Raw genomic sequence first — 17,797 nt, 5'->3', positions numbered from 1 at the left:
ATGCTCAGAACAACCCCTAAAACATGACATTAGCTTCTCAGTGAAAAATAACGGAGAAATAACAAGAAGGATGGATTTACAATGAGTGACAGTGACAACCTGTGTTTTTGCACCACTAAGAGCTTGGGAGAGATTTGGCCTTCCCAGTTTGTCCACTGAGGTCTCGGTAATACACACTAGGTCAGTCCTGTCACTCACAATTAAATTGTGGAGGAGCCTGCTTTTATTATGGACCGACTTGTCGTTCGGCAACAGCAGCACTAGGCGAAAGGATAAGTCAGCCTGACAACCCAGATTGTGTTGGACGAAGGGAGGGTGCTGGACCTTACGCCAGGCTTACCCAGATAGATCTCAGACTCGCTGTCCTACTTTTGATCACCCTCCTCTGCCTGTCTAGTTCTTTCCAACGCTCAGCAAAGTCTCACCTTGGAGTAGACGGCAGACTCCTGGCGTTGCCCATCTCGGTACCAGCTGATTTCGGCAGCTGGCTTGGCCCCAGCAGCACGGCACGACAAGTTGTAGGGGATGTTGGATATCACATGCACGATGGGACCGTTCTGGATCTCGGGGTCATTGGGAGGGACTTGGAAGAAGAGACATGGAGAAGATAAGTTAGCTGTGTTATCTGGTAAGGGGGCACACTCCCAGGTGCAAGAGGACTGGGCCACACAAGCTTCTCCAGAAAAAAACCACCAAAAACACTCTGGGCAGGGCAGAAGCAGCAGGAGAGAGTTTCCATCAGAGCCAGATTTTGTAAAGAGGGAGAAGTGAAGCACTTAATCGTTTACTGCACAACAGCCAGCAGCTTCCTGCCAGCAGATTTTTCTGGCTGGCCCCCATTCTTCAGGGGATACGCAGCAAAACCAGCTTATCATGTATGTGGGTCCTTTCTCCAGAAAACCATTAGCTGAGGTCTACAGAGGGAGCAGCACTGCCAGGTGTGAGCAAAGCCAGATAGGATTGCAGCAAAGTTTTGGCTGCAGTAGCTGGTCCTTGGGTGCATCTTTAATATAGAGCTGGGGTGGGCTGCTGAACGCAGCTGGTGGGCTGGATCCTTACCTGCCCACACCTGCGACAAGCCAACTTTGACAGGTGGAAAGTCTTTCCCATCACCTGCTTGCCAGATCCTTTAAATGTGAGATGGTGGGGATAGAACAAGGAACTATGCATGCGAAGCATGAGTTTGTCCGCAAAGCTGGCATTAAAATGGCACTGAGATCTAGGCCTTTGATAGCAGCGAAGGGGTGTAGCTCAGTGGTAGGACACATGCTTTGAATGCAGAAGGTCCCAGGTTCAATCCCCAGGTGGGCACATTGGTGGTAATGGGACAGATGCACGCCAACTCTTCACCGCACATAGGAGAGTGAGCCAGCGTAAAAGTATATTTCTGATTCAGCCAAGACACAGGAAGGTGTGCTAAAAAACCAGTGAGTCAGGAATTCCTAACTAGTGGAGAGACGTCTTGAGTACTCCATAGGGATGGGGAAGAAATTCAATTCATCTCACATTTAAAGGCAAAGCTACCTAATTTGCCATTTCCAAACGAGCCAATGAACTGAGGCACAGTTGCCCTTTAAAGTTCGCACAGCTCTGAATTTTGCAATGCAGTCAAGCCATGCGTACAAAAATGCCTAGATTAGGGTAAAGCATGTCTATGAATGGATATGAAAGTATTGTACAAAAATGCATTATATTAGGGGACCTTGCTTGCAGAAATGTGTATGTTTGTCAAAACGGCAGCTGTTAGGAGAAATCCACACTGAAATTGGTGAATTTTCATGAGGGTGGGATTTTTGTTTTTGTCAAAAAATAATAATCTCAAATTGCTGCAGAAATGTGGGGGGCTAAATTCCAGATTGGGTAAAATGAGAGAAACGGAAAATGACCCATTTGTTCAACCCTACTTCCCAGCAACTAAAAGAGTACAGGATTCGGACTGGGCAGCGGCGCAGCTGATGGGCTGTCACAACAACGTATCCTCCAGCTCCATTTATGCTGCCAAGACACATAGATAGATTAGCAGAAAAGCCAGGAAGGCTTTGCCAGTACGAGATCCAAGAAGCCAGAACTGGATGCAGGAATTTTAGACTCTCGTTATATATTAACTAGGATTGTCTTCTCCCTGGTTCTGAATGGGGTAACTGTGCCCCAGACGGGCCAGGTGCACAGCCTGGGAGTCATTTTGGTCTCACATCTGTCCATGGAGGCACAGGTCAATTCTGTGTCCAGGGCAGCTGTTTACCAGCTCCATCTGGTACATAGGGTGACACCCTAGCTGCCCGCAGACTGTCTCGCCAGAGGGGTGCATGCTCTAGTTATCTCCCGCTTGGACTACTGCAATGCGCTCTACGTGGGGCTACCTTTGAAGGGGATCTGGAAGCTACAACTAATCCAGAATGCGGCAGCTAGACTGGTTACTGGGAGTGGCTGCCGAGACCTCATAACACCGGTCCTGAAAGACCTACATTGGTTCCCAGTATGTTTCTGAGCACAATTCAAAGTATTGGTGCTGACCTTTAAAGCCCTAAACGGCCTTGGTCCAGTATACCTGAAGGAGCGTCTCCACCCCCATCATTCAGCCTGGACACCGAGGTCCAGCTCCGAGTGCCTTCTGGCGGTTCCCTCACTGCAAGGTTACATGGAACCAGGCAGAGGGCCTTTTCGGTAGTGGTGCCTACCCTGTGGAACGCCCTCCCACCAGATGTCAAGGAAATAAACAACTATCTGACTTTTAAAAGACATCTGAAGGCAGCCCTGTTTAGGGAAGTTTTTACTGTTTAATGCTGTATTGTGTTTTTAACATTCGGTTGGAAGCCGCCCAGAGAGGCTGGGGAAACCCAGCCAGATGGGCGTGGTATAAGTAATAAATTATTATTATTATTATTATTATTATTATTATTATTATTATTATTATTATTATTATTACTACTACTACTACTACTACTACTACTATTTCAATGCACAAAGCACACAGCCTGCTAAGAATACAAGTAGAGCCCTTATTATCATTATCATTATTGGGGGGAGAAAGAACGGTTTTGAAAAACTGGATTTTAAGCACGCTAGAGCCTGAGCAACTCTGGTCAAGGATGGGGCCGCCTCAAAAAGAGGGTGAAGTTGGGGAATCGTGTCAGTGGTCCGAGGAATGAAGTGGGGTGTGTGTGAAGAGAACTCACTGAGTACGGTCAGCTTGGCCCTCTGCGATCGCAGGGCGGCCTGAGTGGCCTGGCATTCATAGATGGCATCATCATCCAGTTCGGCGTAGTCAATCCTCAGGTTATGCTGCCCAGCAGATGCATCTCCAACAATGGAGTAGCGTGACCAGCCTGCAGCGAGGAGAAAAGCAGGTTATCACATAAGGTAAGTTTGCAGAACCTAGGATGGAAAGAGGCACCCGCAGCGCCCCCTGGAGTCGTACAGGTTTACTACAGCGACTAATCGCTACTGTACCCGCTTCCCTCCCAGTACCAGTACCACGGCGAGCGTACCTGGCAGGTCTCTTTCTCCCCCCAAGGCCAGCCCGTCCTTGGTCCACTGCACCATGCCTCGGTAGCCCATCACTACGCAAGCCAGCGTCACGGACTGTCCGGACACAATCACCTGGTCCATGGGCTGTTGGAAGAAATAGGCTGCCAACCCTGAGGAAGAAAGAACAACAGTACCAAGGTGGTTAAGGTCAAGCAATTAGGGAGAGATTCATAGTTCAGTTTGTGTTCAAAGATGAACCTCCCACGCTTGTGCTTTCTGAAACAACACGTGAGCCAAAACACAGCCTTCCGTCGAGACCTGAGCTCCTCCAAATCTTGTGGCGTGGTTCTCCCAGCCCAGAAACGTCTGCGAAAACACATGTAGGAGGGTAACGTGTGCAGGGCACAGAGGAATGAAAACAGAGTGGGGAAATGTGTCTGGGTTGGGGAGATTGCTTTGCAAACGTGTGTACATCAGGCAAAATTGTACATGAAATTGTGCATTTTAGGTGAAATTCACCCCCAACACACACACACACACACACACACACACACACACACACACACACACACACAGTGATGTGGAAAGGCAGAGAACGGAAGAAGGGGAAATGGAGAGGAGCTGAAATCGACAGAATTGCACATGCCTACTAGTGATGTGGGAGATCTGTGCCTGTTTACCCTCCTCCCTGGGAAAAAACCTGTACCCCAGCTGAGGTGAGTGCATGTCCCAAAAATATTCCTCCTCCTGTTGGTAAATTCTTCCGTCTCTTTCCTTTTGTGGGAGAAGCAGCAAAAGCCACAAACGCACTGAGGAGACCTGGGAGGAGTGAGAGGGGGGTTTGTGAAGCAGGAGAGCAGGGAGGGAAAGCTGATAGAGGAGAGTTTCAATTTTTTGAGGCGCCGCAGGAGCCCCCGGGTCCCTGGCACTGCCTTATCTCCGCGCCACAGACTGCTGAGGTGCTGGTTTGGTGTGCTCTGCACATGCCCTTCAGCCAAGGAAGCCTCTGTTTCCACTTTGTGTTCCCACCGTCAAACAGCTTTCTTTTGCTCTCCCTTCCCCTGGCTCTAGGCAAATGCATTAAAAGAAACTTTAGAGGTGGCGTGTGTGTGTGTGTGCAGACACACACACGTGCGCAAGCAAGTAAATCACTGTACCCTCTGGGGTGCTATATTTGTTTTGGGTGGAGGAAGGATCTGGGGGTCAATAAGAATGCAGGAAACGCCCAGATTATGTGGGAATAAATCAGTATATCCCATTATACTGTCAATCCCAATAAAACAATGTAGGTTTTTCTTTATTGCCTGCTTTGCAGTTGTTTTTCATTTGTCATGAATGTATTAGGAGGATATTTTGTTTAGCTGTTGCTTCAAAATGTGGAATTTCCGTTGTATTGCTTGTAGTTCTTCATGTGCAATGGTTTATTCTGACATCCTGTTCAGCAGTTAACTATAATGTTCTGTAATGTAGGGTTTTTAAAGGGTGGGGTCTCCCCCCCATTGAATCTTTATTTATTATGTTATGAGGCTGTGTAGACACTATACCTTTAAGGCACATTTGGAACACATTGTTTCCCTCAGAGAATTCTGGGCACTGTAGTTTACCCTTCACAGAGCAACAATTTCCAGAAACCTTTAACAAACTACAATGTCCAGAATTCTTTGAGGGAAAGAATGGTGCTTTAAAGGCATAGCGCATACACATTGTCAGATGTGTGCTTGGGGTTCTGTCCAATCTTAATCATACTTAAGAGTAAACCCACTGAAAGTAATGGACATCACTAACTTAGATCCATTCATTTTAATGGGTTGACTCGAGTAAAACATGGATACAATCCCAATGGTGAAGCTACTTACTCTAGCACCGGAAGTGGCGTACATCCGGGGGCGTGGCTGGCACGCATCCCAGGGGGGCGTGGCCACGATGTCACCCCCCCGGATGGCATCTGGGCGGACCGCCCCCCACCCCCACCTTTGTCTGCCAGTGTACAATCCTTACTCTTCCAACCAGTACATAAACTGTTTAAACAAAGAAACAAAACAGTCCCCTTTCATTTATTTTGCTATTTTGTTTATTTGAGAAATGCTTCAATAAAATTCCCAGAGCAGCTTTGCATAGGACCAAGGACTGTTTTTCCACCTGTGCATGTCCTTTAAAATCCTGAACATGTTCATGCAGCCAGAGTGTCATGTCTTATCAGGGGCTATTACGCAAATGGATTTCAAGGATCGTACATGTGCCTAGGCAGCCGTGGATGATCTCCACTCCCTGCCTTCGCGCAGACAGTGGAACAGATCCATGCTGCTGCCCCAGAGACCACGGGCTCCTCCCGGGGACCTGAAGACTCAGCTTTCACCCTCATTTGCTTGCACAAAGCTTATGCAAAGGGTAGGCGGTGCATAGTCTTTTTATCGCGCATTCGTTCCAATCCATTGGCAGGGAAGTTGTACGACAATGAGCTTTCATCCTGATTTGCTGGTACGGTGTTCATCATATGCACATTCCACCCTCCCCAGTGCATTTCCCCAACACTTTCCTAACTGCAAAAAGGTGTTTTTTTAAAAAAAAAATAAAAATAATAGTGGATTTGTTGCAGTAGGGCAACAGAGCACTTTAATCTGGGATACCAAGATTTCCAGAATGCGCTTCAATCTCCTCTGCAAAATTCTAGCATTCTGGAGGTGACCCATGTGTCTGTGATGTGAAAACTGGATCACTTGCAGAGCTTTTTTCTGTGTTAATTAGCAACCAGCTATATAGAGAAATGGAATTGTAGAGCTGGAAGGGACCACGAGGGTCATCTAGTCCAACCCCCTCCAATGCAGGATACTTTTGCCCAGCCTGGGGCTTGAACTCACAACCCTGAGATTAAGAGACACATGCTTTACCGACTGAGCTATCCCATTGGTCTATCTAGCTCAGCATTGTCTACACTGACTTACGCAGCTCTCCAAGGTTTCAGGCAGGGCACATTCGGAGCCCAACCTGGAGATGCCAGGGACTGAGACTCGTTTACTATCGCGGTTTGAAATGTAACAAAGATGTGTGTGTATAATGAGCCCAATGTAAGGGATTACTTATCTCTCTCTTCACTTTGGACTACACTTTAAATTTTGATTGTGGTGGGTAGATGACTTCTTTCTTATTTGGTTGGATCCAGACTAAGTTGGGTGAACTTTTTTTCCTTTGGAGTCAATGAGGTGACTTAAGCCAGGGTTAGCCACCTTGAGGCGGCTGTTGGCAGGATTCCTTCATCACAGGGAATTGGACTGGATGAGACTTGTGGTCCGCTCCAACTCTACAAGCCTATGATTCCTCCTCCTTAGAATGGCCCAAGTGGAACTCAGCAGGGAGGAGGACAAACCTAGAATTAGTTGCTCTAGCTCCCCCTACTGATGACCTCCCTGCCTTGCGCACCCCAGTCCCTCTTGGGTACCAGCCGCCCCTGCTTCGCCAGAAGGTCCCAGGGAGGATCACAGCATATAAAAATGCAGTTAAAACAGTAAAAGTAACACCAACCTGTCCATAACCCCAAAATCAATAATCCACGCAACACATCGCTGGGCAGATGCCAGAATCAATTCTCCGGTTTTCGACGGCCAGGGTAAAGAGGTGAATGGTATCATGTCTTGCTGGAACCACCGCTGGGCAGATTGTGGATGGCAGGAGAGCAGTGGGCAGGAAGATGCTTGTGGATAGTTCAAGGTGTGCCACACTGCCTCCCTTAAGTTACCTTCAGCTGCGGTGGAGGATAGGTAAAGGTAAAGGGACCCCTGACCATTAGGTCCAGTCGTGGCCGACTCTAGGGTTGCGGCGCTCATCTTGCTTTATTGGCTGAGGGAGCCGGCGTACAGCTTCCGGGTCATGTGGCCAGCAGGACTAAGCCGCTTCTGGCGAACCAGAGCAGCGCATGGAAATGCTGTTTACCTTCCCGCCGGAGCGGTACCTATTTATCTACTTGCACTTTGACGTGCTTTCCAACTGCTAGGTTGGCAGGAGCAGGGACCGAGCAACGGGAGCTCACCCCGTCGCGGGGATTCGAACCGCCGACCTTCTGATCGGCAAGTCCTAGGCTCTTTGGTTTAACCCACAGCTTTTAGATTGAGCCAATGTGGGATAGTAGTGAAAGTGCTGGGCTAGGACCTGGGCGAGAACAGGGTTCAAATCCCCACTCGGCCATAAAGCTCACTTGGTCCGCTCTAAGGCTGCGTACACCTGAGACCTTTACTGTCAAAGCACTTCCTTTCTCTTAAATAAATCTGGGCATTGTCGTATGCCCCTCACAGAGTTATGGTTCCCAGCAACAAACTGCAGTGCCCAGAATTCTTTGAGGGAAACAATGGGCTTCAAATGGGCTTCAAAGGTGCAGTGTGTGCACAGGGGCAAGTTTCCCCGGTTATCCTACCTCACAAGGTAGTCGTGAAGGTCACAACAGAGAGCAGAAAAACCAGACATGATGCCTTGAATTCCTTTGAGGAAAGACAGGATGGAAACGTTGCAACAAGTAAATAATAAAATAGGATTATACAAATGCACAGAGGACAAAGATTTCTACACTTTACCTCCAGAGATATTGCCCTCATTTTCCCATAGGCATATGAAAATAGCGAGAAAAAGAGGCAAGACTAGATGGTGGTCTGATCCTTTGGTCCGATGCAGCAGGGCCTCTGCTTATTGTTCCTATGCTATCCCACTTACGTATTGGGGGGTGGGGGGGTATCCTTTTTCACAACTCTCTGTGTGTAAAGATCCCCAAAGGGGATTTGCTAGGTTTGCTTGCTAAGGATGTCATGCTCCGTTGAATAGCTCGTGGTTTCCTGCTCAATTGACCATTAAAGAAACAAGAGATGCTTAAATAGATATTTTAGAGAAGTTTCCCCAGAGACTGCTGATCCATATAAAGCTCGCTTGCTTACTGCAGAGTGAACTTGTGCAACCCTGAGATTAGGCCTATCCAGGAGTCAGGAGGACTGATCATTCATTAGTCGGGGGACTAATGAGAAAAACCTAACACTTGCTTGTCTGTAGAAAATGCATTTCAAGCCGGTGTTCTTTCGAGGGACATTGCTGTCCTCAGATCAAGAGAGAGAGAGAGAGAGAGAGAGAGAGAGAGAGAGAGAGAGAAGAGCTTGCTCAGGGGACAAATTGTGGGACCTTGGAAGAGCCTGCTTCAGGAGGTAGTGGACGAGAGGTTTTTAAGCAGAGGCTGAACGGCCAAATGTCAGGGATGCTGTGGCAGTGGACTTCCTGCATCAAGTGTAGGCAGTTACTGAGCAAGGTGAGCCCATGGCCTGACTCTGCATAGGGCAGCTTCTTATCTTCCAATGGTTGCAACATCCTGGTGTGGTTCAGACACTATAAAACAGATCCTTACTACAGCGGTACCTCTGGTTAAGAACTTAATTCGTTCCAGAGGTCCGTTCTTAACCTGAAGCTGTTCTTAACCTGAGGTACCACTTTAGTTAATGGGGCCTCCTGCTGCCACCGCGCCATAGCCGCATGATTTCTGTTCTCATCCTGAAGCAAAGTGCTTAACCCGAGGTACTACTTCTGGGTTATCGGAGTCTGTAACCTGAAGCGTCTGTAACGTGAAGCATCTGTAACCCGAGATACCACTGTATTGCTAGAGGTAACGTTCAACACATTCACCCATTTGTAAGAATTACACGTATACTGCAGTTTCACTTAAAAAGCACACAAAGCAGATACGCGCACACACACATATGGTGATAAACTTCAGAGAAACGTAAAATTATGTAGTTAGCAGACCACCAGCTAACTATTGCAGATAATATTTTGTCTTTATTATCTGCATAAGCCTGGTAGCACAGAGACGTTTTCAGCAAACGTTTAAAGGTTAATCTGGAAGACGTCTCCTGAATCTCTATTGGAAAAAGCTTCCACAGGACTGGAGACTGTGACTTGAAAGGCTCAGTTTTGTGCCAATGTCAAATGAGCCTCACTAACTCAGGGGAAAACCAGCCTTGCTTCTATGGATGGTCTCAGTGATCAGGCTGGGATATGAGGGATCTGAAAGGCCCTAAAGCTGTTCAGGGTAATAAATGAGTGACACATAGGGATGTGTGAATCAGCCTTAAAATTTGGGTTTTGAGACTGCAGAAACAGCCTTTTCATTCTGCTTCCTTCTTACTGTGGCGTGAGTGTCAGATTAGGACTGTGGAGAGACCCAGGTTCAAACACATAGGCACTTAGATCATCTTGGACGAATCATTCTTGTTCCACCTGGTCTACCTGACAGGGCTGCTATGGGAATAAAATGGGTGTGTTGTGGGGGAACCCATATGATGGGGAGGGGTGGAAAGATGAGATATATAAGTAAATAAATAGATTGAATGGAAATGTATTGTTGTGAGTTGGTGCCTGCTAGACACCCTAAATTCCTGGGACTAATAATAATAATAATAATAATAATAATAATAATAATTTATTTATACCCTGCCCATCTGGCTGGGTTTCCCCAGCCACTCTGGGCAGCTCCCAACAGAACACCAATAACAATAATACAAAAGCAACAACATCAAACATTAAAAACTTCCCTAATAGCCGTTAGAATTTAATCAATGCTTGGAGTGTTAAAACCAGGAAATAGCTAGACCCTGAGTATTAGACTCATGCGCACTAGACCAGACCCATATGGATAAAGCTGTGTGCTAGACGATGCTAGTCCTTTGGAATCAGCATGTGTCAAGGGCTAATTATGCCAGGCTGGCCTCCTGGGTGAGGTGATAGCCTGGGGATGGGCCATTAGGACAACACAAAGCTCCAAAGATGTGAGTTAGGAGCTTGTTATGCAACAGGGAAGCAGAATGGAGCCAGGGCATGATGGCTGATGTCCATCTGGATCCTAAGTTGTGCCTACGGAGGAAACAATCCTCTTGGGAGTGTAATGCTGGGAACTCCTCCACCGTCGGCTCAGGTTGTATATATGTGTCAATAAACCATATATCATGAAGACACTGCAGTCTCTGCTGTACCTCATTTTCCAAAAGGAAACATGGACCTTGGGTCAGTCTGCCTGGAACCCCTGGAATCTTGCAATGCTTGGAGATTGGGGTGACCTGCAATAGTATTTCCCCTTCTATACATGAAGCAGCGTCTGCCCGCTGCTTCAAACATATGGTAAAGATGCGCCTTTCTGCCTGGGCTCCCCCGAACCCATAAGATTGAACCCTGGTTAATGTGTTTCTGAATGCTTTTAAATAAAGAAATAAAATTAATGTTGATGGTTTGCATGCACACACTCCCTGCTGAAGCATATCTAGTTGTTCCAGCACCCAGCTTTTGCCCCCCCCCCCCGCGCCTTCCACCCTTTCGGCCACTGGGAGACTGTTAAGATCTCCGAGGCTGAAAGAGCCTTTATTGGCACACAGATCCCTCCATCTTGAGACTCTTATCTCCTCTCTAAAGCCTGCTTAACTGCAATCCAATAACGCCAGGCCTTTGTCCTATTGTTTAAAAGTTTACCCACTAAACGAGGGTCTGAATAGCACGATAATCCTCTCAAGAGGGTCAAGAGGGCTGAGACATGGAGATGGAGCCAGAGACAAAGGGCTGGGAGAGAGTCAGAAAGGCAGGCTGGTCCAACCACCCCAGGGGAATAGGGGATCTGATGCCGGCTGGAGCAGGGCCACCAAGCCTGGTACCAACCTGAACGCCTGAGCGCCGACTGCCCAACCATTTTCTAAAACTGTGTGTGTGTTGGTGTGTGGGTGTGTGTTTACAGCAAGGAAGAGAAGGGCCCTCTGTACAGCTCTGTTTCATCTCACTCACCACCCAAGGGAGAACACTTTTTGATCTCCAACACCTCACTTACAAAACAGTTCTTAAAGCGATGAAACAGTGAAAGGACCAAACCTATTTTTACGGGGTGTGTTTGTGCGTGTTCCCTCCTGAGCCCCCCCAGGCACAAATGGGGCACATTTTCTTCTTCCATCGCAACTCACTTCTCACACCTGCTCCTCTGGATTGGATGGGGCCACCAGGGAAATAATAAAAAGTGAGGTTAAATAATAATAATAATAGAAAGTGAGAACATACCCCTGAGAGAGGTGGAGAACCTCAGGCTCAGGGGGGGCTGAATGTGGCCCTCCAGGTCTCTCTGCCTGGCCCTCATAACTCTCCCCAGGCTGCACCCTTCAATGGCTGTGCTTTGCATGTTCCTTGAGTGTTTTTTCCTGGCTGAAAGGTGTCCCAGAGGAAGAGAGGTACATGTATGTGGGGGAATTAGCCACATGCTGAAAGGTAAAATTGGCATCTGTTGCTGCTCTCCCTTTTGCCTCTGGCCCTGCCCACCACTGGCATGTGGCCCTTGGAAGGTTGCTAAGAGAAGAATATGGCCCTTGGTCTGGAAAAACTCCTGGAATGTCCCACTTTTCCCTAGGACATCTCTATTTTCAGTGGAATTATGCGACCCCCGAGCAAGGAGATAACTATTAGAAGACATCTGAAGGAAGCCCTGCAGAGGGAAGTTTTTTAATGTTTAATGTTTTATTATGTTTTTATATATGTTGGAAGCCACCCAGAGCGGCTGGGGCAACCCAGTCAAATGGGTGAGGTATTAATAAAATAATAAGAATAAGAATAATGAAAGAGGATGTCCCTATTTTCATCGGAGAAATGTTGTAGGGTATGCGAGGGTTGTATCCAAAGTCAATCCTACTCTGAGCAGATCCCTTGAAATCAATGGACTTGACTAACAAAAGTCTGTTCATTTCAATGGGTGTACTCTGATTGGAACTGGATACAAACCCCAAGGGTGCAAGCAGCTTGCCTTGCCTTCTCCTTTGGGTGCAGTTCAGATCCAGAGGGAGACATCTGAAGGCAGCCCTGTTTAGGGAAGCTTTAAATGTTTGATGCATTACTGTATTTTGATATTTTGTTGGAAGCCGCCCAGAGTGGCTGGGGAAGCCCAGCCAGATGGGCAAGGTATAAATTATTATTATTATTATTATTATTATTATTAGTGAGTGAGTGGGCAGTGGGGAGAGCAGCGAGGTGATGGGCACATTCAGGGACCCTGATGAGGTCATCTTGCCCAATGGGACTGCCCAAATATCTGGAGCAGACACTGTTTAATAGCCTGGCAAATTCATTCATTCACCTCCCTCCTTCTCTCTCTCTCTCTCTCTCTCTCTCTCTCTCTCTCTCTCTCTCTCACACACACACACACACACACACACGCTTCCTGAACACACACACACAGCTGCAGGGGACACTCCTGCCACAATCCCACAAGGGGGACTCCATATGGGCTCCCATCTGGTGACATTCGAAAGCATTGCACCATTGCAAGGGAGCCTCATGTAGGGCAGTGTGACTCCATCTGAGCGGCAGGGTGGATGAGCTCTCCTCCTGACCTTACCACCCTCCCGAAACCATCACTTCGCTTCGTGCCCTTTTGCTGGTTGGGGGGGGGGCGGCACCACTGCTGGACTCCAGTTCTGGCAAACGCCTTTCCTTTTTGCCATGCTCCCCACGGCTGTTGGGGTGCCGGCAGATGCCGTTTGTAAATAGCAGGCAAAGGGGCTGGCGAGAGGGGAAGCGGCAGAAACCGGAGTGCAGTGTCAGGCAGGGAAGAACATTCATGGTTGGTGAATAGGGAGATTCCCTTCCTTGAGCCAGAATGAGCCACTAACTCTCCAGTGCCCAAGACTGGAGACTTCCAAGCAACCCGATCACCTTTAAAGGACGTGACACCATTTCTTTCTTTTAGGATAGTTGTGAGAGCATGGGGCTAGCCGGCAGGGCCATAGCTCAGGGATAGAGCATCTGCTTTGCTGTAGCATTACCAGCCTGGATAGCTCAGTTGGTTAGAGGATGCTGCTGATAATGCCAAGGTTGCAGGTTCGATCCCCGTAAGGGACAGCTGCATTTTTCTGCATTGCGGGGGTTGGACTAGATGACTCACGGTCCCTTCCAACTCTACAGTTCCATGATTTTTTGATTCTAGGTATGCAGGAGGTTCCAGGTTCAATCCCCAGCATCGCCAGGTAGGGTTGGGGGACAGCCTGAAAGCCGTTGCCAGTCTGTGCAGACAATATTGAGTTAGATGGGCTGTTGGTCTCATTTAGGCAGCTCCCCATGTTGCTAAGACAGAGTTCAAAATTGTGCGTAGGTTTGGGATGGAGGGGGGTGGTGGTAAAGAGCTACAAAGCTATAGTCCTCTTTGGGCATCCCGTTAGTCACACAATTCCCATCACGTTGAAGTGGAGGCGGGGATGAGTGTGCCAGCCCTGCCCCCTTTGCCAATGTCCCTGCCACCCACAAGGAGTGGGAGCCTGGTCTACTCATAGTTCATCCCTGGCCCTCATCTACTCATAGGCCTTCACTGTTACCCACTGAGAGGGGGCGCCTGGTCTACTCATAGCCTGCTCATAGCCAATTTATTTATATATATATATCACAATTCCCACAAAAAACATCTGTGCGCAAAGATGTTCAGGACCAAAACAAGCAGTCTAAATACAGAAGCGCGATAACACCTAATAAAGAGTCTAATACCACCGCTACAACCTAACGCTAAAGATAAACAATTCCACAATTAACCGGCGTACATCAGAACCAAAGGGATTGCAAAGTTCACCAATATGTAAATTGAAAACATCCCATAACTCCACATCCAAAAACAGCCCATAGCAACCGCCCACTCCTAGGTTCCCTGCATGGAACAGGGTTACGGGGACATGTTTTACATTCATTACACATTTTAAACAGGGATTGTTTATTCCAGGAACCATGATATCTAGAAACTTTTAAGATGTAAACACTATGATTTGTCTGATCTGTGCTCCATCTTAAACAAGGAGTGCACCGTGTGACTTTGTGAGACACGTGCTTATTTATTTATTTCACAAAAAGGTATACCCCACTTGACTGTGAGAAACCTCAAGGTGGTTTACAAAGAGATAAAACAGTAAATTCGAGAGAAATGCACAACCACGTACGAAAGTTAAAATACTAAAACAGATTCAAATCACTTCAACTTTCTAAGCACCTGGGTAGGCTTGCCCAAACAAGAATGTTTTCAGCAGGGGATGGAAAGAGTACAATGACGGCGCTTGCTTGATTTCAAGTGGCAGGGAGTTCCAAAGTTCAGCTGCTGCCACACTAAATGATCGAATTCTCATAAATGGGTATTGAGTCGCACCTGTAATAGTGCCAATTCAAACGATCGAAGCAGTCGAGTGGGCACATGTGGGGTGATTTCGTAGGTAAACTGGTCCCCTGTTTTTAAGGTCTGTATATGCTAACATTAACACCTTGCAACATCAGCAACCAGTGCAGCTCTCTGAGCTCAGGTCTTATATGCTGACAAATCTTCACTCCTGTCAGCAATTGTGCTGCAGCATTCTGCACTAGCTGCAGTTTCCGGATTGTACTTCGTAACTGCACTTTGTAAGTAGAATTGTTTTTCCTGCGTCCCTGAGGTTGGGGGTGAGGGAAAAGATCAAGCGTCAGGATGCCTGGGCTCTGTTGTCAGCTCTGGAAGGGAGAGACCAAGGCAAGGAATGCTTTAGCATTAGAAGTTGTCAACACCGCAGGAATAGACTGCGAGGAGAGACAGAAACGGCTGTCATCTGGCTAGGAGACGTCCCTTTGTTATGAGAGCCGTCTCCATACACAAAAAGATACCACTGCAGCCAAGATTAGAAATGGGTGAACTCTCCAAAAACCTGCCTTACATTCACCTGGAAACTATCCCAAAAATTTTTTTTCCTGGGGAAGGTGACAATCAGAAACACTCAGGTAATTTCCCCAAGCAAATCTGAGAGTTCAGAAAAAATACTCTCCCTCAAAAGCCAGCTGGCTAGCCCCCCACCAACACCCAAAACACACCTCCCTTCTTTTACCCCCCCCTTTCACACCTTCACTGCTGCTGCCATAGCTTCAGGGAATGGGAAGGGAATGTATTTTAGAGTGGGTGGATGCGGGTGGCGCTGTGGGTTAAACCACAGAGCCTAGGACTTGCCGATCAGAAGGTTGGCGGTTCGAATCCCCGTGACAGGGTGAGCTCCTGTTGCTCGGTCCCAGCTCCTGCCAACCTAGCAGTTCGAAAACACGTCAAAGTGCAAGTAGATAAATAGACACCGCTCTGGCGGGAAGCTAAACAGCGTTTCCATGCGCTGCTCTGGTTCGCCAGAAGCGGCTTAGTCATGCTGGCCACAAGACCCGGAAGCTGTACGCTGGTTCCCTCGGCCAATAAAGCGAGATGAGCGCCGCAAACCCAGAGACGGTCACGTCTGGACCTAATGGGTACCTTTATGGGTAGCTTTGGGGGAAGGAAAGCTTAGCAGGAATGGGCCAGGGGAAGCCATGAATTCTTCTTTGGTTTCGATTTTAATCTGAGCCCAAGAAGAACAGAGAGGGGGACTTTACAAGTTCAGCTCTCATTTAAGGTAGGTTTTCACAAGTCCTTAGAGTTGCTTCTTTAACTTGAGAACTTCGTCAGCATCTCTAGCTAACATTTCTTCTTATGTGCCCCCCACCCCGCTTTTTGCCAGTCCTGAAACAGCTTACATCATGGATGGGGAACCTCTGGCTCTCCTGATGTTGTTGGGCCAACTCCCATGAGCCGCAGCCAGGATAGGTAATGATCAGGGATGATGGGAGTTGTAGTTCAACAACATTTAAGAGTGGCAGGTTCTTCACCCGATATCACAATTCTGCTGCCCCTGGGTCAGAGAGGGCAGCATAGCACCCACAAACATCTGGCAAATACACCTAGGGATGCTTTTTCAGGATCCCCTAAACCAGATACGGGGTTGTAGCCAACCAAGTCTTACTCAGAGTAGACCCATTGAAAATCATGACTCTATCTTAAGTCTTGTTCATTCAAATCAGTCTACTCTGAGCAGAACTAGCATTCAATACAACCCTTTGTCAGAACTGTTGTACTTGAAATGAGAGAGAGAGAGAGAGAGAGAGAGAGAGAGAGAGAGAGAGAGAGAGAGAATGAGAATAGAGGGTTGCCAACTTCTTGTACTGGATGTGCCATAGAGTCATCAGCTCTAAAGGAATTTCATAGACTGGAGATAAAGCTCAACCACCTGCTTAATTGCTGCCAATCAAATGGCTGTTAAAAGATACAGAGGTGGGTCAAAAGCTGACAAGCCTACTCAAGGGCAGGAGGAACTGTAGCTCTGGGGGGGCAAAAGGGAGGTGGTCTCCTAACCACACTCAGCACCTGTTAACAAATTACACTTCCCAGAATTCTTTGGGAGAAACTGTGACTGTTTAAAGTGCTACGGCACTACTTTAAATGTAGGGTGTGAATGCAGCACTGTTGAGTGGAGACTACTCATGGTCCCATGAGCAGGTGGCATAATACAGTGGTACCTCTGGTTAAGAACTTAATTTGTTCCGGAGGTCCGTTCTTAACCTGAAACTATTCTTAACCTGAAGACCACTTTAGTTAATGGGGCCTCCTGCTGCCGCTGGAGCACAATTTCTGTTCTCATCCTGAAGCAAAGTTCTTAACCCGAGGTACTATTTCTAGGTTAGCAGAGTCTGTAACCCGAAGCGTATGTAACCTGAAGCGTATGTAATCCGAGGTACCACTGTAGAAGGGAATATGAGTCTTAGGCTCTGAAAAAATTGTCCTGCCTTTGGGCTACAGGGACTGGCAGAAGTTCTCCATAGTTTTTTCCCAAACCCTGCCTAAAGATGCAGGGGATTGACTCTGGGACCTTCTGCAAGCAAGGCATGTGTCCTGCCCCGGATCCACGGCTCTTCATATGGTTGCCATTGCCAGGGCCTGCCGGGAGGTGCGACTCCCGTGTTCCACTTAGAAAACACTGCCCTGCATATTCCACCTCCCCTCTCCCCACTTGTTGGCTCCGTTCGCCCTCCTCCCACCGCACCCTCCCCGCCTCGGGCCCAGGGCCGCCTCTGCGTTGTATTTCCACGCTTCACGGCAAATCCTTTTTGAAGCTACACAGAGGCAGAGGCGAACCGCTGCATTCCTGCCTGCTAATAGGCGTGAAATCGGCGGTCCATTGTGCCAGAGCTGCAGGGGGAAGGGAGATGAAAGCCGCCCAGATAGCACAAATAGCTCTTGCCAGGCTCCTTGTCCACCCCCACGGAAATAGGGCAGGATCACCAGGGAGGTGTGCGGCTCCTCCTCCCCAGCAAAAAAGTTTGCCCAGAAGAACAGAAGCCGGAAAACCACCGGGTCCAGGAACAAATTCACCTCCGGGAGCCAATTAGAGTAGGCAGGAGACCGTGGCAGCGCCAAGCTGGATACAAACCTGGGTAGCATGAACCTTGTGTGGAAGGCCCAGCTGCGCCCCACAGCAGACTTCCTGGCCCC

The 17,797-nt window shown here is 48.0% G+C and overlaps 1 protein-coding gene across 3 annotated transcripts in view; it reads right to left on the bottom strand.

Annotated features, from left to right (window-relative positions):
* The window catches only part of KIRREL2 (kirre like nephrin family adhesion molecule 2), a 61,382-nt gene that overhangs the window by 19,249 nt on the left and 24,336 nt on the right, over nt 1-17,797 (bottom strand). For all 3 annotated transcript variants that reach the window (XM_053398375.1, XM_053398377.1, XM_053398376.1), the window contains exons 2-4: nt 3,489-3,638; nt 3,177-3,326; nt 426-583 (exon numbers count right to left, since the gene is read on the bottom strand). In XM_053398375.1, coding sequence (XP_053254350.1) covers nt 426-583; nt 3,177-3,326; nt 3,489-3,638 — 458 coding nt within the window. The remainder of the gene's footprint in view (nt 1-425; nt 584-3,176; nt 3,327-3,488; nt 3,639-17,797) is intronic.

The sequence above is a fragment of the Podarcis raffonei genome, chromosome 8 (genome assembly GCF_027172205.1).
Source record: "Podarcis raffonei isolate rPodRaf1 chromosome 8, rPodRaf1.pri, whole genome shotgun sequence".
Lineage (NCBI taxonomy): Eukaryota > Metazoa > Chordata > Lepidosauria > Squamata > Lacertidae > Podarcis > Podarcis raffonei.
This window is presented reverse-complemented; position numbering and strand designations above follow the sequence as displayed.